The sequence below is a fragment of the Atta cephalotes genome, assembly GCF_000143395.1.
Source record: "Atta cephalotes unplaced genomic scaffold scaffold00001, whole genome shotgun sequence".
Classification (NCBI taxonomy): domain Eukaryota; kingdom Metazoa; phylum Arthropoda; class Insecta; order Hymenoptera; family Formicidae; genus Atta; species Atta cephalotes.
Window position 1 is genome coordinate 1,146,808 of NW_012130065.1, and position 22,155 is coordinate 1,168,962.

Consider the following 22,155-nt stretch of genomic DNA (forward strand, 5'->3'; position numbering starts at 1 on the left):
TCTCTCTTCTTCTCTCTCTCTCTCTCTCTCTCTCTCTCTCCCCCTCCTCTCTCTCTCTTTCTATATTTATTAAATTATAATTCTATAATGAAATCATCATTAAAATTATAAGTTTTATGTTAATTTGTGTTATACAATATATACATATAAAAAAAGAATAGCACTAATAGTACACAAAATAATTTTATATACATGTTTGTTCTATATTTTGCAGTGGATACGTCATTGAAAAGCGCGATCTCACGCATGGTGGTGGTTGGGTGCCTGCAGTTACACATGTCAATCCCAAGTATAATCATGCTACTGTGCCAAGATTGCTAGAAGGAACTACTTACGAATTTCGCGTGTCTGCAGAAAATCTTCAGGGTCGTTCTGAACCATTGACCACCGATCGATCTGTTGTTGCCAAAAATCAATTCGGTAAATACTATTAATAGAATAGTACTATTAATATTAATTCTATTAGTTTTAAATTATAATTACTTCAATTGAAACAACTCTAAAACTATTATAAGATCATTAATTATATATTTAAGTATGATATTTTTTAGAATCGATCCTTAAGGACTTAAAATTATTGCTCATTTGTTTAATATGAACAATTTAAAATTAATATCTTTATATTGAATTCTCCGAGTTCATAAATTTATGGAAATTTATCTAAATTCTTTCAAACGTTTACTTTTTATTGTTTTCTTACTTTATTAACATATTGTTATATTCAATTAATTGCTTAGTTGTTCCTGGACAACCCGGCAAGCCAGAATGCGTGGACGCCGATAAAGATCACATCAAGATCAAATGGACTCCACCTATTAGCAACGGCGGCTCCAAGATCATTGGTTACGATGTGGAGCGTCGTGATCGTGCTACAGGTCGCTGGATAAAGCAGAACAAAGAACCTGTCAGATATCCTGAATATTACGATGATCATGTGACCGAGGGTCATCAATATGAATATCGTGTATCGGCTATAAACGCCGCAGGCGCCGGAAAAGCGAGCGAGACTTCATCCGTGTTCACGGCTAAACCTATGAAGGAGAAACCGAAACTTCATCTGGATGCTCTAATTGGACGTAAGATCAAGGTCCGCGCTGGAGAACCAATCAATGTCAACATACCATTGTCCGGCGCGCCCACGCCAAAGATCGAATGGACCAAGGATGGAAGATCGCTTATGGAAACTCTTCGCCTATCTGTAGGTTTATTTTTCAATTTAATTTTAGAATTGCAATAAAGATAATAAGAAATAATTTTTTATTAAATTAATTTGACTGGAATTTAATTGAATCAAATTATGTGACAAATTAATAATTATTAATAATTATTGTGTGTGAATAATAATTATAAATTAAATGCTTTTATTAATTAAAAAAATTTTTATAAAGATTTTCTTTTACAATTTTTTTTATATTTATGGAACATAAATTTTAGATTTTATTCCTTGTCTTTATTCTTGTAGAGTTTCTTTCAATTCATATCTTAGTTTTTATTTCTTAGTTTATAATAGTCTTTACTCTTTACTGTGCATGTACATTTTTTTATTTTTATTATATTCTTAGACTGAGACTAAGAGCGATCGAACACAACTTCTGATCGAAAAATCCGTGCGAGATGACGGTGGCATATATACCGTGACGGCGACGAATGAGCATGGAAAAGATTCAGCTGACATCGAAGTGATAGTTGTGGATAAACCTGGACCACCTCAGGGTCCTTTGCAATACACTGGCACGACGCAAGAATCCATCGGCCTGTCCTGGAACCCACCGGCGGACAATGGCGGATCTGATATCACGAACTACATTGTCGAGGTTTCTGATTATGATTCTGACAATTGGCGACAAGTGCCGGGATACGTTCCCAGGACGAACTTTACGGCGAAGGGGTTGACTGAAGGCAAAAAGTATGTCTTTAGAGTCCGTGCTGAGAACATGTACGGTGTATCAGAGCCCTTGGAGGGCAAACCCGTAATCGCCAAGAGTCCGTATGATCCACCGGATGCACCAAATCAACCTGAAATTCTTGGTTACACTCCTAATAGTTGCAGTCTGGCATGGAATCCACCTATCAATACCGGAGGAAAGCCTATAACTGGTAAGTTATCGCAATAAATTACTGTATAATTGTTGGTCTCTTAAATCCAGATACGATAATTAATGTTTATTATTTAACATTGTATTACATTAAACCTACAATTTAATGTAATATAAAATTTATTAATTAAATTTAAAGTACTTCTTTAGTAAATTATTAAAATTATATATATACATATATATATATATATATATATAATAGAAAGTTTAATTTAATTTTTTTGATGGAAATACTATGTAGAAATTTACATTTAACTCACACTATCTATATTATCTTCTTTAGGTTATTACGTGGAAAAGCGTGAGCGCGGCGGTGAATGGTTGAAGGTTAACAATTACCCGACACCAAACACGACATTTACCGTGCAGGATCTTCACGAAGGTTCGCGATATGAGTTTAGAGTAAGTGCTGTTAATGAGGCTGGACCTGGAAAACCCAGCAAACCCACTGAACCAATCATAGCCGGACATCAACGCTGTAAGTATACTTCAACAAATCATAATAATATATTATAATAAACGCGATACAAAAAATTAATTTTATTTTAAAACGTTATAAGTTGAATGCTTCTTATCACTAGCATTTATTTTAATTTTAATCTTAGTTTAAATCTAATTGTTAATATTAGTTTTAATTCGGAATTTTATTTTTATAATTATAAATATTGATTATGTTTTAATTTAATTTTTTGATTATTATATGCATCTTCTGATATTTAGTTACATTATCATTGTAGTACGTCCTGATGCACCTGAGCCGCCCAAGGCGGACAGGATCACCAAGGATTCAGTGACCCTAAGCTGGCGATCACCGCGAAGCGACGGTGGTTCAAAAATTCGAGGATATATTATCCAAAAGAAGGCTAAGGGTGATGACGATTGGTCAGATGTAAATGGTGCGCCCATACCGAGCAACGTATATACTGTGCCAAATTTAAAAGAGGGCGAGGAGTATCTCTTCAGAGTATTTGCAGTGAACGATGTCGGTAGCAGCGACCCGAGCCGACCCAGTAATCCAATTGTCATCGAAGAACAACCTAACAAACCAGTTATGGACCTTGGTGGAGTTCGCGACATTACCGTTCGCGCCGGCGAGGACTTTTCTATTCACGTGCCTTACATTGGCTTCCCCAAACCGACCGCCACGTGGTTTGCCAATGATGTCATTAAGGATGAAACCGATCCACGTGTGCATCAACAGCTAGCTGATGATTTTGCCAGGTGTGTGTTTTCTTTTGAAAAAACAAGAATTAAAATAAGATATAAAGTTTATTAATTTAATATTTAATAAATATATAACTATAATATGATAGAAATCATTTAATAATTTGTTAATTGGGAAGAAATTTCTGATCATATATGAAATATCTAAATCTAGAATTCTTCTTTATCTCGGTGACTAACGAAGATAATAATGATGTTACACGTTATATTAATTGATTTTTTTATTACAGTCTGGTAGTGAAGAATGCAAAACGTTCAGATGGAGGACAGTATAGACTCCAGTTACGCAACTCATCTGGATTTGATACAGCAACCGTTAACGTCAAGGTCCTCGATCGTCCTAGTCCACCCGAAAATCTTCGCGCGGATGAATTCGGTGGCGATGCTCTTACTCTTTTCTGGAATCCGCCCAAGGACAATGGTGGTGCTGACATTACTAATTACGTGATCGAAAAGAAGGAATTGAAGGCTGTCACATGGTCCAAGGTAAGAAATATATCAAAATCGTTATCATGATATCTGGATAAAAGAAATAAGAGGAAGGATTAATTAAAAGAAAACTGAATAGAGAAAAATTAATTTGAAAATAATTTTATATTAGATTCTACAATAGAATGGACATTCTAGATTTTTCCAAAAATTCTAAAGAAAAAAACTTGCAGGTAAGCAGCTATGTTACGACACCGTTTGTTCGAGTCAGAAATTTAACGGTCGGTCAAGTCTACGAGTTCCGGGTGATGGCGGAGAATCAGTATGGTACGTCGGATCCGGCGACAACAATCGATCCAATTAAGGCGCGACACCCGTTCGATCCTCCGGGTGCACCTGGCACACCTCGCGGTGTGGAGACCACCGAGGATAGCATCACCATTACCTGGACCAAACCTCGTCATGACGGTGGATCGCCGATCCTCGGATACGTCATCGAGAAACGTCTTCTGAACGAAGATAAGTGGGTCAAAGCCACACCGGCTCTGGTACATGACACCACTTACAAGTGAGTAACTTGTATTACTATATGTTCTTGAAAAAACATCTATAATCTTAACAAGAAGTTTAAACAATTCTCTTCATTGATCTCTTAGGGTTACTGGATTGATTGAAAATCATGATTACGAGTTTCGGGTAGCTGCGGAAAATGCCGCCGGTCGCGGACCATGGAGTTCCAACTCCGATGTTATTCGCGCCAGCGCTGCACCATGTAAATATATCTTACTTAAAAACATTTCATTCTATAAATAAAAAAATATATATTTTGTAATTAAAATATGTAAAACTATTAATATATTTAAATTAACTTTTATCGTCATTAATTGATTCTTCACAAGCTGATTCAAATGTTCAACATCAATCTTTTTACAGTCCCGCCAAAGATCACGAGCGACCTCAGCATTCGCGATATGACTGTGATTGCTGGAGAACCATTCACCATTACGGTACCGTATACAGCAAATCCCAAACCAAGACCGAATTGGTCTATCAATGGCGAAGAGGTTCTCACTGGCGAGAGGATCAAATTCGAGACAACCGATGTAGCTTCACAGTTTATTAACAAAAAAGCAAAGAGATCGGATACTGGCACGTACACGATATATCTCACAAATACTGTCGGCACGGATTCCGCCTCATGCAAGGTCTTAGTTGTCGGTAAATATCCTACTACGCATCATCTCATTTCTTAAGTTATATTCTGGATTTAAATTCTAGACAATCGTATTTAGAAAGTAGCAAAATAACTTTGAAAATTTTTTTCGAACTATATTGATTTTATAAACATTATGCAGATTATACTAGAGAAGATTTCCTTTTTAGACAAACCGTCACCACCTTTGGCGCCTTTGGATATCTCCGATATCACTCCGGAAACCTGTACGTTAACATGGAAACCGCCCTTCGATGATGGTGGTTCGCCAATCACGAATTACATAGTCGAGAAACTAGATCCGGCTGGCGTAAGTGTTGTTTAAGAAATTCAAAAGAATAATCATAAAGAAAATAATATTATTTTTTTCTTATGACATAAAATGTGACATCAGATATCGATATCTTTATTGCTCTTTCAAATTTCTTTCAGTTCTGGGTGAAGCTTAGCAGCTTTGTGAGAAGCACGCATTATGATGTGATCGGTCTGGAGCCGAATCGCACGTACAACTTCCGCGTAAGAGCAGAGAATCAGTATGGCATATCTGATCCATTGCAAGCTGATGAACCGATAACAGCTAAATTCCCATTCACGGTGCCAGATCCACCTGGACAGCCACGTATCATCGACTGGGATACCTCGAATGCTACAGTGGTCTGGTCAAGACCATTATCCGACGGTGGTTCTCGTATTCAGGTGTGTAAAAAAAAACTTATATCTATTGAGATGTGAATTATTATAAAATCCTATCTTAAAATTGCTGTATTGCCTGAAGCTTCTTCGTTGAGGCTGTTAGTACTTTTGTTGAAATTTAACATTAAAGGATTTTTGGGGTTGCTGATTTCGAATCCGAAATTCAAATTTGAAAATTTAAAACGGCTAAACCAATGTGGTGGACGGAAATGCTAAATGTCGCTCGGTTTCGGCAAAATGTTCGATTTTTTTATCTCTGATTCTGAATGCGAATTCAAAATTTGAAAATTCAAAATGGGATGCAGCGCAAAAATTGAAAATATGTGAATATGAAACATATATAGGACACAAATCTAGTATATTTTATTTTCCAAATCGATTGTTATTAATATGTGGTGGGGGGGGGGGAGAAGGGAGAGCTAATTGACAGCCTAGTCAATCTCTCACAACAAATTTTTTTTAGCTAAACAAAATGAGCGTAAAAATATTTTGCGGATTTTGAGAGTTCATAAATAGCACAGTATTATATAATATATTCATAAAATTTGGTTAAGTGGAGGGAGGGAGCGGCTAGACAGATGTAGGAAGTCCTTTAAAAGTTACAGCATAAAACTTGAAATTGCTTAGATATGATAGCGCATAAATCGAAGATATTTTTTGTTAGTGTTAGATAATATTTTGTAATTTTAAGTGACTCAGGAATGAATAGATCTGTTTGCTCCAAGAGAGAAATGGGTTGTAGAGCAAAAATCGAAATTGTTTGGAAAATGATAGCGCATAAATCGAAGATATATTTTGCATAGTTAAAAAGTGTAATTTTGCATTTTTAAACAATTTAGGGGTGAATATGTCTGTTTGTATTAAGAAAAAAATTCCTTAAGGTGTAGCGCAAAAATCGGAATTATTGGAAATATTAGCGCATAAATCGAAGATATATTTTGCATAGTTATAAAGCACAATTTTGTAATTTTAATCAACTTAGAGATAATTAGGTTTGTTTACTCCAAGAGGGAAGTTCTTTAAAAGTTGCAGCGCAAAAATGCATAAAATGCATAAATCGAAGATATATATGCATAGTTAAGATATATATTGCATAGTTAAGATATAATTTTGCAATTTTTAACGATTTAGAGATGAATAAGGGAAGATTCAGTACCAATTTCACAACACAACACAGATCGATATTTATAATCTATTCTTGCATTTAAGATTGTCTTAAGTAAAATCTTAAGATGTCATACGTCAATACGAAAATTGTATTAGCATCTTAAGATATTATATTTAACAGTTTTAATATAAACAAGATATATGAATATTGTCCCATGATTAACATTTCACGATTAGTAGCTTCTTCCTATGAACAGTCCTAAACGGAGAGGGTAGATATTTAGAGAGAGAGACACATACAAGAGAGGATTTTTCATTGACGCGGATTTTGAACTTAAAATTTGAAATTAAAAAGTGTCTAATCTAATATGGCGTACGTAAAGAGTTTTTAGGTTGATTTAGATTAAAAATTAAAATTTGAAGGAAAAAATGATTAATAATGTTTTTTGTTGTTATTTACAAATTGAGTAAATATGTGTATCGAATAATGTAAATATAAAGTGTTGATTGAAATGTTTTGAAATTGAAAGATTTTCTTCCGTCACAAAAAGACCAATCACAACAATTAAAACGCCATTTTATTAGGGATTCATGTTAATTTAATATAATCTATCGTATACATCAATTTGTAAAAATTAAGATAAATTGAAGTTGCGTATAACGCGCGCTTGTGATGGGCTACTATTCAAAATTTTGCATTGTTTAAAGCTCGATATCAAATAAATCCTTGAATTAAAAAATTTCTTTCGTACTATCGAAGTTGAAACTTTTTTTGATATTGATGTAACAGTGCTAATATATTCTACTGTATTATTCTAATATATTATTCTAATGTATTATTCTTATGTATTATTCTTATGTATTATTCTAATTCTACAATGTATTATTATGTATTAATTATTCTAATATTATGTATTCTATATATTATGTATTAATATAACATTATATTAATATAATATATCAATTACAGGGTTATAAGATTGAGTTCCGCGATCCCGCTGAAGATGTGCAATGGCGCGTGGCAAATGATTATCTCTTCAAGGATACCACATACGTGTGCTATGGTCTGATGAGCGGTCATGAGTATGAATTTAGAATCCGCGCAAAGAACGCGGCCGGTTTCAGTAAACCAAGCCCACCATCTGCACCGTTTAGACTCAAGAGCAAGTTCAACGTACCATCGCCACCTGGCACGCCACAAGTCACCAAGGTTGGCAAGAATTACGTTGATTTGCGATGGGAACCGCCCGTATCTGACGGCGGCAGTAGGATCACTGGCTATGTGATCGAGAAGCGCGAGGTGGGCAGTGCGATGTGGTCCAAGTGTAATGAGTATAATGTCGTCGATACCGAGTACACGGTCATGCACTTAATTGAGCGAGGTGACTACGAGTTCAGGATCTTTGCGGTGAACGCGGCTGGCAGATCCGAACCAAGCTCATGCACTACCCCAGTGAAAATCTGCGAGGTCGAGGGTGGTGAGAAACCGGAGTTTATCAGAAACCTGCCAATCAGTCAGATTATACCACTTGGCAAGACTCTTGTTCTCGAATGCGAGGCTACGGGTAAACCACTGCCAACTGCCAGGTTAACAAAAATTTATTTTTGCTGGTTTTTTATTATTAAATAAGATTTATTATACAAATTAAAATGGAATTAGGAATTTATAAGTCTAGTATCATAATAATTAAAATGTATCTTTTAATATATCATGTGTTATATATATTATTATTATAATATGTTGTTAATTTTGATATAATATTATTATAATTTGAACTTGTAATATGTTCAGGTGGCTGAAGAACGGTCGTGAGATCACTTTAGGAGGTCGCTTCCGCGCCGAAGCAATAAATGGCATTTATAGATTGGTGATATCCGAAGTATGGGACGCAGACGATGGCGATTATAGCTGCCAGATTTCGAATCCGCTCGGCGTCGCCGTGACCACGTGCAGGCTAAAGATCGGTACGCCGCCACGCATCGAGCGCATGCCGAACGATCTCTATCTACCGGAAGGCGACAACACGAAGATTAAAATTTACTACAGTGGCGATCAACCGATGGAAGTGACTCTGAAGAAAGATGGTCGCCAAATCGTGGAGACAACACATATCAAATATACTGTATTCGACGAGTATCTAATTATCTTCATCAAAGATATCCAAAAGGACGATGCAGGCATTTACGATTTGTCCATCTCGAACGACAGTGGCAGCGTCAGCGCATCTTTTAACGTATACATTACTGGATTGCCTGGACCGCCAACTGGACCGCTTGATGTTTCTGATATCGATAAGCATACATGCACCTTGTCCTGGCATCCACCCAAATATGATGGTGGTCTTCGAGTTACCCATTATGTGGTGGAGCGTCGTGATGTCAGCCATACGCATTGGATCATTGTGTCATCCTTCTGTAAAGACTGTACTTTCGTCGTGCAGGGACTTACCGAGGGTCAGGAGTATCTTTTCCGAGTGATGGCCGCCAACGACAACGGCATGGGCCCGCCGTTAGAGGGCATTAACCCGATTAAGGCCAAGGCACCGTTTGATCCACCAGGACCACCCGGTACGCCTAAAGTCATTGAAGTGGGTGGAGATTTTGTCAATCTTTCATGGGAAAAACCAGAAACGGACGGCGGTGCCAAAATCCAGGGTTACTGGATCGATAAGAGAGAAGTTGGCAGTCAGGCATGGCAGCGTGTAAACGTCAGTATCTGCCTGCCAACGCAGATCAATATCAGCAATCTGATCGAAGGAAGGCAATACGAGTTCCGGGTATTTGCTCAAAATATTGCAGGACTTAGTCCTGAATCGAAAGCTTCGACCTCTGTGAAGATTGTTGATCCACAAGCAGCGAAGCCTCCGGAAATCATTCAACCTCTTCAGAAGGTTTGTATTTCCTCAATTTGCATCTTGCACCTAATAAGTAATTAAGATTGTAAGTAACTAAGATTTTAAATAATGTAGGCGATTTGATCCAAAAGATGTAATTATCTTTTTTTCATTTTCTTTTCATCAGGTGAATTGCGTCCAGAATCACAATGCCCACTTCCAATGCAAGATTATCGGCACACCGAAGCCAAATATCACTTGGTTCAAGGGCGCCCGCGAGATTGTGAGCGGTAGTCGCTACAACATCTATTCCGAGGGCGATACCCACAATCTCATCATCCATGACGTGTTCGGTGAGGATGCCGATGAATATTTCTGCCGTGCAGCAAATAAATGCGGTGTGAAATCTACCAAGGGTGAACTCTTCATCAAGACACCGCCGAAGCTAAACGTGCCGCCACGTTTCCGTGACACTGCCTTCTTCGACAAAGGTGTGAATGTCGTCATCAAGATTCCTTTTACCGGTTATCCAAAACCAAAGATTACGTGGGTACGCGAAGGGGAAGTAATCGAGTCTGGTGGACATTATGCTGTCGAAATAAAAGAGCGGCACGCTGTGTTGACGATACGTGATGGCAGTCGTATGGACTCCGGTCCATATCGCATCTCCGCCGAAAATGATCTCGGTCAGGACACAGCCATCATCAAGATTCAGATCAGCGATCGTCCAGATCCACCCAGATTCCCGCAAGTGGATAATGTTGGTCATGACTCGCTAGCAGTCAGCTGGAAGCCGCCAGTTTGGGATGGTGGCAGTAACATCACCAACTATGTGGTGGAGAAGCGTGAGCATCCGATGAGCAGCTGGATCCGTGCTGGCAACACTCGTTTCTGCACACTTGCAGTAACCGGTCTTAGTCCTGGAAAGCAATATGATTTCCGGGTGTGTGCAGAGAACATCTACGGTCGTTCGGATCCGAGTGAAGTGACGCCGTTGATTACTACGAAGGGCGTGATTAAGCGCGAGTTCAAGAAGAAAGAATATGAGGTGGACGCGAGCGGCAAGAAAATACGTGGTCGCGAAGATGAGAAACCGCGTGATTACGACCAGTTCGTGTTCGACGTGTATAGTAAATACGTGCCGCAGCCAGTTGAAATCAAGCACACATCAGTCTACGACAAATATGACATTCTGGAGGAGATCGGCACTGGCGCGTTCGGCGTAGTACACCGCTGCCGCGAGAGGACCACCGGTAACATTTTCGCTGCTAAATTTATCCCGGTATCGCATGTGATGGAGAAAGAGCTAATCAGAAAGGAGATCGACATCATGAATCAATTGCATCATCCCAAGCTGATCAACTTGCACGACGCCTTTGAAGATGATGATGAGATGGTGCTAATTTTCGAATTGTAAGTGTTCACTTTGGACAAAAGAATCGTTTGCTATTAAATCCGACGGCGGATTATGATGGATTTGCGTTGTTCTTGATCTCGATTATTTATTTCATTAGCTTGTCCGGCGGAGAACTATTCGAGAGGATTACGGCCGAGGGTTATACTATGTCCGAGGCGGAAGTCATTAATTATATGAGGCAGATCTGTGAGGGCGTCAAGCATATGCACGAGAAGAACATTATCCATCTCGGTAAGACATAAATATTTTGACAATTTTTTTATAATACATGGAATTTGTTATAAATTTCATTAATTAATTTAAGGTTTAATCAAATTTTATTTTAATACAAATTTAAATCTACATTTAAAAAGAAATATTTTTCGAACATTAACAATGAATTCCACAAACAAATTATCATTTTATCGTTGATTATAATGCCAATATAAAATAAAGTATAAATTATGATATCTGTTCTTCATACTGATAATTTTTGTTCTAAATCGAAAATTTCTTCAAAAATTTCTTCTTTATATGTTAAATTTTAGATGCTATTTATACAAATACTGCGAACTAATTTATTAAATTCTTATTATTTTATTATGTAATATTTGATTATTTTCAGATATTAAACCCGAGAACATCATGTGCCAAACTCGTAACAGCACGAATGTGAAACTGATTGATTTCGGTCTAGCTACTAAACTCGATCCGAATGAAGTAGTAAAGATCAGTACAGGCACGGCTGAATTTGCCGCTCCCGAAATTGTTGAACGTGAACCTGTCGGTTTTTATACCGATATGTGGGCCTGTGGTGTACTAGCTTATGTCCTGTAAGTAGACTTTTATCATATAACATAGAAGCGGAAAAATATTTCGCGTTTCTTGAGAGATGTTCGATTTATTTCACTATTATAGTTCACTATTATAGTTCCAATTATAACAAAACTTCAGTAATAAATAATTTATAACAATAATAAAATATTTAATTTTATTTAAGGCAGTTATTGCTCAATTTGCAATTATTGAAAATTTCTGAAATTAAATAACTGAAATTAAATAACACTTACGTATATTTGTATGTTAATTAATATTTTATTAAAAAAAAAAGAAACTCTATCGATTAGCATGCATCATTTGCATAGATTGAGCGGTCTTTCACCATTTGCCGGTGATAACGACATCGAGACCTTAAAAAATGTGAAGGCATGCGATTGGGACTTTGACGAGGAGGCATTCCGCGATGTTTCCGAAGAGGGTAAAGATTTCATCAGGCGACTACTCGTCAAAAATAAAGAGTATGTTTTTTCACAAATCTTCCTCTCTTCTCTCTGTTATTATTTCGTTTATATTACTGTGTTTTGTCCTTCAGGAAGCGCATGACTGCGCACGAGTGTCTCCTTCATCCATGGTTGACCGGCGATCATAGCAAGTGGACCAATCCAATCGCCAACAGTCGTTACCTTAGCATCAGAGATAGATTGCGCGCCAAGTACGAAAATTGGGACAAGTATGTCCTTCCCATCGGTCGTCTAGCCGAGTACTCATCGCTCAGGAAACTTTTAATCGAGAAATACAGAATTTATGATTCTTGCTTCGGTGAGTAAATGCATAAAAATCAATAAATAATTATAATTTTCATGGAAGTGAAAACGTTTATCTCGGAAAACACGAAGCAATTTAAAACATGAATCAATTACTAATTCTAATACAAAATAAAAATATCATCTACAAATTAAGTATATTTAAACATCAGAAAAGTTCCAATTACGTTTAATTTGTCAGACATTTAAAAAATTGTATATATATATATATATATATATATATATTAGGTATGAGAAAAAGTTCGTGGCGTTACATCTAACGGGAAAAACGCCACGAACTTTTTCCCATACTTAATATGTGTGTATATTAATAAATATTAATAATAAATATCAAATACCTGAGATAAATACTAATATACAAAATAAAATCTCGCTAATATATAATTCTTAAATTAATTATTTTTACAGATCGTCGACAAGCAGCACCGAGATTTGTCATCAAACCGCAAAGTGCGTTCGCCTATGAAGGACAGAGTGTGAAATTCACTTGTCGCGTGATTGCGATTGCGGCACCAACCTTGTCTTGGTCACATAACAATCAAGAGTTACGGCAATCTGTTAAATTTATGAAGCGATATCATGGTGACGATTACACCTTTATTATCAACAGAGTTAAGTTGGAAGATAGAGGAGAATACATTATACGCGCGGAAAATCATTATGGTTACCGTGAAGAAGTCGTCTTCCTTAATGTACAACGTAAGAGTTTCTATTATCAGAATTTTATATATATATATTTCATTTATTCCATTTCTTTCATTTATTCCATTTCTATATATTCCATTTCTTTCAGCACTGCCGAGAGAAATTCCGAAGTACAGGCCCGAGCTGCATCCTGTACGCAGACGAGAACCGCTTGGCTATAATGTGTGGTTGGAGACGATCGAGTCGGCGCCGAGCTTCACGTTCCTGTTGCGACCACGTGTCATACAGATCAGGCAGACTTGCAAACTGCTCTGCTGTCTGAGCGGCAATCCACCGCCCACCGTGAAATGGTACAAGGACAGAGAAGAATTGTCCAAATACAATTATCCCATGAGCAACGCCGATGGCGTCGTCACAATGGAGATCGTTGACTGCAAGCCGGAGGACAGCGGCAAATATCGTTGTGTGGCAACTAACAAACATGGCAAAGACGAGACTAGTTGCGTAGTCATCGTAGAAGGTATGATATAAATAAATGATTAAGTATCAAATAAAAAAAATAAAGAATGGAGGACTATTTCATGGAATTGAACAATAATATGAACCTAATATTATTGCCAATAATTTGAGATCGTTATTCTAAAAACTAAAAAATATGAACTATATCTTCAAATTTCTTAATAATCAATATACATTATTGTAATCAAATTTTTGTTTAACGATCTAAGAACAAAAACGATTTAATTTTGTAATTTATATAAAGTATTTATATAAAATATATTTTGAGTATTCAAATTAGATCTTGAATTATTCTTGAATTAAAGATTTATTTGCATTTTCCGAAATAGTCGATTTATTTCATAAGGTCAATGATATTTTTTGTAAAATTTATATTAAATTTACTAATAAAATAGATCTCATTAATTGTTTGTTTGTAGGCACTGGAGAAACGGAGGAGCAAGTAAAATTAGTGCACGACCTCCTACATTCCGGAGGTAGAGCTGTTTTAGAATGTATCCTGTTTGCCATCCTCTTCCTGTATTATTAAAAATAATATTTCATTAGATGATAGACATATATTTATACATTTATATAGTTATAACTATATAAATGTATAAATTTTTTCATTAATTCTTTTCACAAATAATTATTTTACAATCTTTTCATTTTATTTAGCTAGGTCTATTCCAAAGAGTTAGAGTAGGTAAAGTTTCCTTTAAATTATTATATATTTATTTGTTTCATTTTTACATTCTATATACGCACTTCATGTTGAATTAACTTTCGTTTATTTTTTTAGCTTGTTTAGTTTCATTTATAGACTGCTTTTTGTAATGAAATCATGTAAATTTTATGTCAAAACATAAACATATATAATTATATTTGAATGTATGTCACTCGTTCATAATAAGTGATTATGTTTTAAGATCGAAAATTCATCGAGCAACCACTGAAACCAGCACCACCGCCGATCATAACAGTTCACAAGTATAATTCCACAACCACTCAAAGCCAATCAAGCTCTTCGTACAATGGCAAACATAATTCCACAATCTCGTCATATAAGGTATCTCTTTAAAATAAGATTATGATTATATATAAAATATAATCGGTATAATAAGGAAACGTCTTTCTTTTAGGCGATGTAATATAAACAATATTAAGAATCTTTGTTTTAGACCACATATGTGAGAAATACAATCACTAGAAATTTAAAATGCCTATTACGGTCGAAGCTGGATCTTCATTGCTTTAAATAATTCAATCTTGAATTATTAATATACATTATATGTATGTACTTGCATATATACTATATTGTAATCTTTTCAATGAAGATCCAACTTCGATCGTAATAGGCATTTTAAATTTCTAGTATTGATTATATTTCTCACATATGTCTAAAATAAAGATTCTTAATGTTGTTTAAAATACTATTACTTATACATCTTTTTTGTATAATTGTAGGACAGCTCCAGTGTCAAAATAAACGAATCATCTGATAAACGAAGCATAAAGAAATACGGCTCGAAACTCGACACTACTGGCAGTCCGTCTCGATCCAGAAGCACCACAAAAGAACTCATCTGTAAGAATATTGTTTTAATAGATCTGGAATAGCTATACTATTTAATATAAAATTTATTTAATCTTAATGTATATGATTGAAGTACCCTCAGACGATTCGATGAGACAGCCGCAATTTACTCAAAAGTTAAAGAATCTCACGATCAACGATGGCGAACATCTGGAACTCACAGCTAAAGTCGACGGCGATCCGGAGCCGCAAATTACTTGGAGTAAAGACGGCAAGGTAAATATATAAGTTTGAAATCTATTTGTTATCATTAAAATTTAACATGTCTATCTAATCTTTTGAATTAAATTGATGTATAGAATTGTCATGTAATTTAATGAGTATATAAGAAAAGGATTGTGATAATTATTTTCAGAAAATGCATTAAAATTATGTGTGAAAGATATATTTCTATTAGCGATTATAATATGTGTGATAAAATTTTCTTATAGATGCTGAGTTCGTCAGAGATTGTCGATCTTAAATACAAGAATGGGGTGGCCACTCTCACGATCAACGAGGTATTCCCTGAAGACGAAGGCGAATACGCATGTCTTGCGACTAATAGCATCGGCAGCGACACGACATCCTGTAAACTGACTGTAAAACGTAAGAGTACCTGCATTATTATTAACAATGTCAACCGTTAATCTAAATAATATTAATATACACAAATATAGTTTTATTCAATCTGCTTATGTGGAGATTTAATTTTGTTGTTTATTTTAATTTTTGCTATTTTTATAATCTTATTTATATTTTATTAGAAAATAATTATGAAAGACATGTCGCTTAGTCCAACTTCTCTTTTTAGCTGTGGAGAATGCCGCCAGGAAGAAACAGAGTGACGATAAATCGCCGAAGATTGTCGATCACTTAACGAGCAAGTATGTAAAAGATGGTGAGGCTGTGACACTTAGCTGCCGAATAATCGGCGCGAAGAAGTTTGATGTGGTGTGGCTGCATAATAATAAAGAGATCAAGCCTAGCAAGGACTTTCAATATACTAGCGAGGCTAATATCTACAAGCTAATCATCGCTGAGATATTCCCCGAGGACTCCGGTACTTACACGTGCGAAGCTTTCAATGACGCAGGAGAGAGCTACTCGTCGTGCACGTTAAGCGTACTCGGTAAAAAATTATTAATGATTATTAATCGTTTAATAAAAAAATCTGCATTCGATGAACTGCATTTTAATTTTTATCTACATTTTTCCAGCTTTAAACGAAGAGCCGAAAAGCCCAGCGTTCGCGACATTCCCACAATCTGCAACAGTGAGTGAAGGCGAGTCGGTTACTTTCACGTGCAAGACTGATACCGCGCCTTTGAAAGGTACTAAATTTTTATAATAGTATTATAATAGTATTATAATAATATTATTTTAAGTAAATATGTAATAGAGTAAAAATTGTAATAGCAATTCAATAATTAAAATAATTTTTTTATAATTTCCTTTTCTATTTTTTTATTCTCTGTTAAGCTAAATTGTTGCTAATAATGTCATGAATTTTTCAGTGACTTGGTTGAAAGATGGTAAGGCGATCCCCGAGACGAGCAGCAGATATCACTTCAGCTCGGACGGTAGCACGTCCTTCGAATTCGGCATTAAAACGTGCACGGCCAGCGATATTGGTCAATATTTGGCGCGTGCGATCGGTCAGAAAGGCGAAACGAACTCTGCGTTTGCCCTTAACGTCGTCAATCCCGGCGAGCTGTGAAATCAAACTTGGTACCGGGTTATACGTCGATTATCAGCGCGGTCGACGACAGAATTAGAGCTTCTTTGATATATTCTTCGTGGAGAATATATTTCTGAATTATTTCGTGAATATTGAAGAGTACAGCTATACCTTGATGAATCTATTCCAAATATGTTCTCTAAAAAGAGTGTATATCATCCGCTCTCATACGTGTTCGACTCGAGGGTACCGTAACGATGTCTGACCGATCGTTACTGTATCTTCCACACTCTGATCTTTTCGCTTTTGCTAAATTTAATCGGAACGCACGCGATACGATCGAAGCCAGAGCGGCTCGACCACAATAAACATTTTTAGAGTATGATGATGTCTTTATACAGAAAGGAAGAGAGAACTGGAAGACTAATATTAATCTCTCTCTGTTTCTTTCTCTTACGTTCTGTCTGTAAATTATTTTGAAACACTATATTTTTTTCTTCCTATATATTTGTTATGATGTCGTATTATCCACGAAAATTATTAGGAACAGCTCGTTGTCATGACGAGAATCCAAATTCACCGTCTTCGCACACAAACATTACGGATAGCACGCGCAACTTACTACACTAAAATATTCGGCTTTGCTGTATTATGCGACTCGGCACACACTCGAGTACACGCAGCTATTTAACAGGCACATCACGATAGCGTCCGAAGAAAGAGAAACGGAATATTATGTAGGATATCGATGCCGCGGACGCGACTTTCTCGGTGAGATTGCCAGCATCCTCAAACATCCGAATATACGTTTTTAATATCACCATCCAAGAATCTCACCAGGAAAATCCTTCGATGGCGTTAGAATGAGTACGCAAATATTTTTACGCAATAGTCGCGATGTGCCTACTTATTCCATGTTAATGGTACGCACCATCGTGTTTTGTTTGAAGACTGCTTCCGTCAGAAAATTTATGATAAAATGAAACATAATTAAAAATGAGCTTGTTAATTATTACACCCTCCTATCCTAGATTATCAATATAATTTCTATTAATTTCTTTTTTATACTCGTTTTTGAATTTCTATTTATGTCAGATATATCGATAAAAAGAATATGCTTTATATTTATTTGAAAATGATGAGAAAAATAAGAAAATGAAAAGAATGTCCTAGATTAATTAACCCATTTGAATTTCTCTAAAATCATGCAAGATATTAAAATCTTGTTTTTATGAGATTATATATTATCAAAGGATACTTTGAAAAGAATTTGACTTTGGATGAAAACATCAAAGTGAGATAAAAGTCAAATTTATTTTCTTAAATGGAACTATATGATTTTTTAAAAATATATCCATAGAATTTCAACATCTTACATGGTTTCGGTTACGTTGATTAAAATGGGATATCCTGTATATATTCAACATATTTCAATATAAAAATCATATAATGGAATGTTAAATAATTCAGTGCTAAAGTCATTTGTCCATAGTAAAAGATTTCCAAGTTCGATTTCCAAAATTATCATCTTGCATATATATGAGAATTTTTTAATAGAAAAATATTACGTCTATTAAGCTGGACCCCTCATCATCGAAAATCAAGTTCGGAATAGATCTAAAATTTAGTGCTTTTTAGGTGCTAATTAGTACCCTATTCCAAATTTTAGTGTGTTAGCAGCAATAAAAAAAAGGGGGATCCAGCTTAATAACTCCCCATAAAAAAAATATATATACAATGCACGTACACAAAAAATAATAAATAATATACAGGGATTTTAGTGCTCCAAAATAAGCCAAAAAAATTCAAATAGTTCAGCGTTAATTCAAATATTACAACATGTAATAAACACTACATCGTCGTATAAGACACCTATATTTAGAGCTCGTAGCACACATATTTTTAAAAATATTCACATCTAAAATAATATAGATTTGACATATTCGAAAAATTCCAATTTGTTGCTAACCGTAAAAAAAATAAAATAAATATATAAATAAATATAATAAACTCATTCCGACTGATGACGCCGAGACTTAAATTCCATTAATTGCTCGTCAAAGATGCTCGGTATTCTTGGTATTAAAACAATCTTTGAACATCATAGTATCAAAATATGCATTTCCAATTTTAGTGCTCACTTAAAGTTACTGAAAATAATTAATTCATCGCAAAGGGCACACCGCGCTCTAAAATTCGTTACTCGATCATCAAAGAATACGGTACTTGCATGATATTATAGTATCAAAACAATCCTTAGACATCGTAGTATCAAAATATATACATTTCCGATTTTAATACTCACTTAAAATTGTAATTCGTTGTGTCGAGCACTATTACGGTGCATCCAAATTTATTCTTCCGACTGTTTCAAGAAACTAGAGCAAAATGGAATCATTGAATATCTACAAAGTAATAACAATTCTATAATTAAGATAATAATAAGCTTTTAAAGTGTGTTTGGCTTATGTTTTTGTTTTAAATATTCACAATTCTTTGACTGTTAAGAAACGCGATCGCGTTTTTCAAGACTTCTCATAAGTATGTAATAAATACTATGAGCGCGATAGTGTAGATAAAAATGTTAAAGAAATTTTTGTAAAAGTAAGAAATTGGACGATAATTGCGTGTTACAAACACCTATTGACATACAATTAAGTCTAACAAGTTTTCGGTACATGGAAGTGTAAAAAACACTCTTAGAATTCAACGTACTGAAATAATTGTTTGATTTGTATGTCACTAATAATTTTAATTACTTGCTTATCGCACTTGTCTAATTTCGCTTTTTTACTACATTTCTCTAACAATTTTATCAATGTAATTAAAAAATCTGATAATCAAAGAGTTCAATATTCATTTTAATTTCATCACTTTAATCTATAATTAATGAAATTATCATATTTAAAATATGTGAAAGACAAAGAGATAATGTAATAGAGGGGAAAAGTAAGAATAAATATGTTTTTATAAACATGCGTCCGATAAGTATGCATCCCGCGTGTAAAGCGCTCGCGTCTAATCGTGAGCGCCGCTTCTGCCCGTCTCCTCTATGCGGCCCATGATACGCTATTTCTTCTTGTAATTTGAAAACTAAACTTCAGACAAAATTTTCGCAAAAGAAAAATCGTCTTAAAATTAAGTCAGGAATGACACTTTAAGAACAAACATTTTTTTTTTTAATCCATTTCAATTTTAATAATTTTCATTTTAATTTTAATAATTTTTTTTATATATAATAAATTGTATAATCATATGATATTCAGATAAAATCCATATACATATAATTATATATGAGCGATTTTTTCTCGGATCGAAATTTCGCTGAGATCTGAGACAATTTTTGAAATAAATCCACCATATTGTATTCGTTATCTTGGAATTTGAAAATCGGGCCACGGATTTGTAATCAGCGGCTCCAAGAACCTTCAGAAATACATTTTCATAAGATTTGCATCATTGTTGGATTTTAAATCCGCCATATTGGATTCGCCATCTTGAATTTCTGAATTTTGACCTCAGATTCATAATCAGCGATCTCAAAAACCCTTGAATGGAGACTTTAGCTTGGAAATTTCGGAGAACTTTCGGAGATAATGAATTTTCTCCAGAAAAATTGTAATTTTTCAACGTTTGTTTATTTGTATAAACAAAATCACTCATGATTTCGAATTATTGCATATCGATTCTTATTCTTGTATAACTGATACAAAAAAAAGTTCGAAAATTGAGTGAAAGCTATCCCAGTTACTCAGAAAAGATAGCATTCCACGATGCCACTGTGCTACAAAGGATTAAACAAAAAACAAATATAAATATTGCAGTTGTAGAAAATATTTCCCTCGAAGCTAGGAAGAAAGTTCAAGTCTCTATCTTCCCATTCGTTGGAAATGCATTCAATTTTTCTTCTCTCAGGGTCTCTCCTAATAACCCCCTTTTTTCGCCCACTTTACAACAGATTTGAGCCTTTAGACTCTCTCTCCTATCAAGAATCAAGAAAATTCTTTTTCCCCTTCCTACATCTAAATTAATGTGGCCAAAAGCAGAATTTTCCCTCCCGCATCGCTAATAACAGAATATTCCGCTTTGGTGCCAGATCTCCACCGATCTCATGATCCCATGGCAAATCCCAAGCTAGCGCAAATATGTATTCACCCTTCATCCTCATTCGCCTTCTCCACTCCTTCTCTCTTTCTTCTTCTTCTTCTCTATCTCCTTCTTCTGCACTCCTTTTCGGAAGAAAGCATCCAGCCGATAGGACTGCATCCCACGAAAAAACTCCTTCCGTCTAATGTGGAATGAATTGTCTAATATTGTCTTAACTTACGCCCCCTCCCACATTTACATTGTAATCCTTTTCCTTTTTCTCTCCCCTCACTTTCATCTCTCTCCCTGCTACTAAACACTTTCGATGTTTTAGTTATTTTAAAAAATAAGAATATAAATATAGATAGAAAGATAATAAATAAGAAACATCAAATGCTTTCTATAATCTCATGCTTGCTTGTGAGGAAAAATCCCACAAATACAAAATATTTGGTCTGAATACGATATTATGTTTTCAAGAAAGGTAGAAGGATATTTCAGTGGATATTTCTGGAATCGCTTAGGACTACTGTTTACGATCTCTGTTTATGTAGGAGTAGAAATAAAAGTATATGTTCGCGTATTAAAGTGAGAGTTAGATTGATGCGTGAATCTCGTCCCTTCTCCTCTGATCATCCTACCTCCTATCGGCCCGAATGGCTTGGCGAGATAGCGAGCTCACCCCGCGCTGAATAAATGGCATGGATACATGGATTCATGTTGGATGCAGCGATGGCTGTGTGTTCGTCTGATGAGTGGGAAGTTGACTGGAGGTCACGGTATCTGTTTCTTTGTATCTGTTCCGTCTTATGTGTCCTGAAGGTTCTTACTGGAGATTTCGATTATATATAGAAAGAGATTTCAGCTATACATATATATAATTATGTATTTCCTTTTATAGTTAAAACATCCAAACGTTCAAACGGAAAATCAAATATGAGTCCGATAATTCACAATATGGAACGTGTTAAAAAGTGTGCGCGAAAGAAATATTTCTAACTAAATTTTCTATGAAATAAGTTATTTACTGTTAAATAATACAGAGATTACAAAACTTTCAATGGATTTATTTT

At 35.2% G+C, this 22,155-nt stretch overlaps 1 protein-coding gene across 1 annotated transcript in view; it reads left to right on the forward strand.

Moving 5' to 3' along the window:
• LOC105617718 (twitchin) overlaps window positions 1–17,035 on the forward strand; it is a 95,417-nt gene extending 78,382 nt beyond the window's left edge. The window contains exons 96-123 of the mRNA XM_012199275.1: window positions 215–420; window positions 738–1,198; window positions 1,563–2,097; window positions 2,380–2,574; window positions 2,834–3,317; window positions 3,551–3,806; window positions 3,983–4,317; window positions 4,406–4,521; window positions 4,683–4,967; window positions 5,133–5,272; window positions 5,395–5,658; window positions 7,733–8,349; window positions 8,555–9,653; window positions 9,784–11,009; window positions 11,111–11,244; window positions 11,618–11,825; window positions 12,138–12,290; window positions 12,365–12,591; window positions 13,005–13,295; window positions 13,390–13,761; window positions 14,180–14,236; window positions 14,669–14,808; window positions 15,207–15,327; window positions 15,410–15,552; window positions 15,768–15,924; window positions 16,130–16,447; window positions 16,536–16,649; window positions 16,833–17,035. Coding sequence (XP_012054665.1) covers window positions 215–420; window positions 738–1,198; window positions 1,563–2,097; window positions 2,380–2,574; window positions 2,834–3,317; window positions 3,551–3,806; window positions 3,983–4,317; window positions 4,406–4,521; window positions 4,683–4,967; window positions 5,133–5,272; window positions 5,395–5,658; window positions 7,733–8,349; window positions 8,555–9,653; window positions 9,784–11,009; window positions 11,111–11,244; window positions 11,618–11,825; window positions 12,138–12,290; window positions 12,365–12,591; window positions 13,005–13,295; window positions 13,390–13,761; window positions 14,180–14,236; window positions 14,669–14,808; window positions 15,207–15,327; window positions 15,410–15,552; window positions 15,768–15,924; window positions 16,130–16,447; window positions 16,536–16,649; window positions 16,833–17,035 — 8,857 coding nt within the window. The remainder of the gene's footprint in view (window positions 1–214; window positions 421–737; window positions 1,199–1,562; window positions 2,098–2,379; window positions 2,575–2,833; window positions 3,318–3,550; window positions 3,807–3,982; window positions 4,318–4,405; window positions 4,522–4,682; window positions 4,968–5,132; window positions 5,273–5,394; window positions 5,659–7,732; window positions 8,350–8,554; window positions 9,654–9,783; window positions 11,010–11,110; window positions 11,245–11,617; window positions 11,826–12,137; window positions 12,291–12,364; window positions 12,592–13,004; window positions 13,296–13,389; window positions 13,762–14,179; window positions 14,237–14,668; window positions 14,809–15,206; window positions 15,328–15,409; window positions 15,553–15,767; window positions 15,925–16,129; window positions 16,448–16,535; window positions 16,650–16,832) is intronic.
• Window positions 17,036–22,155: the final 5,120 nt, after the last annotated feature.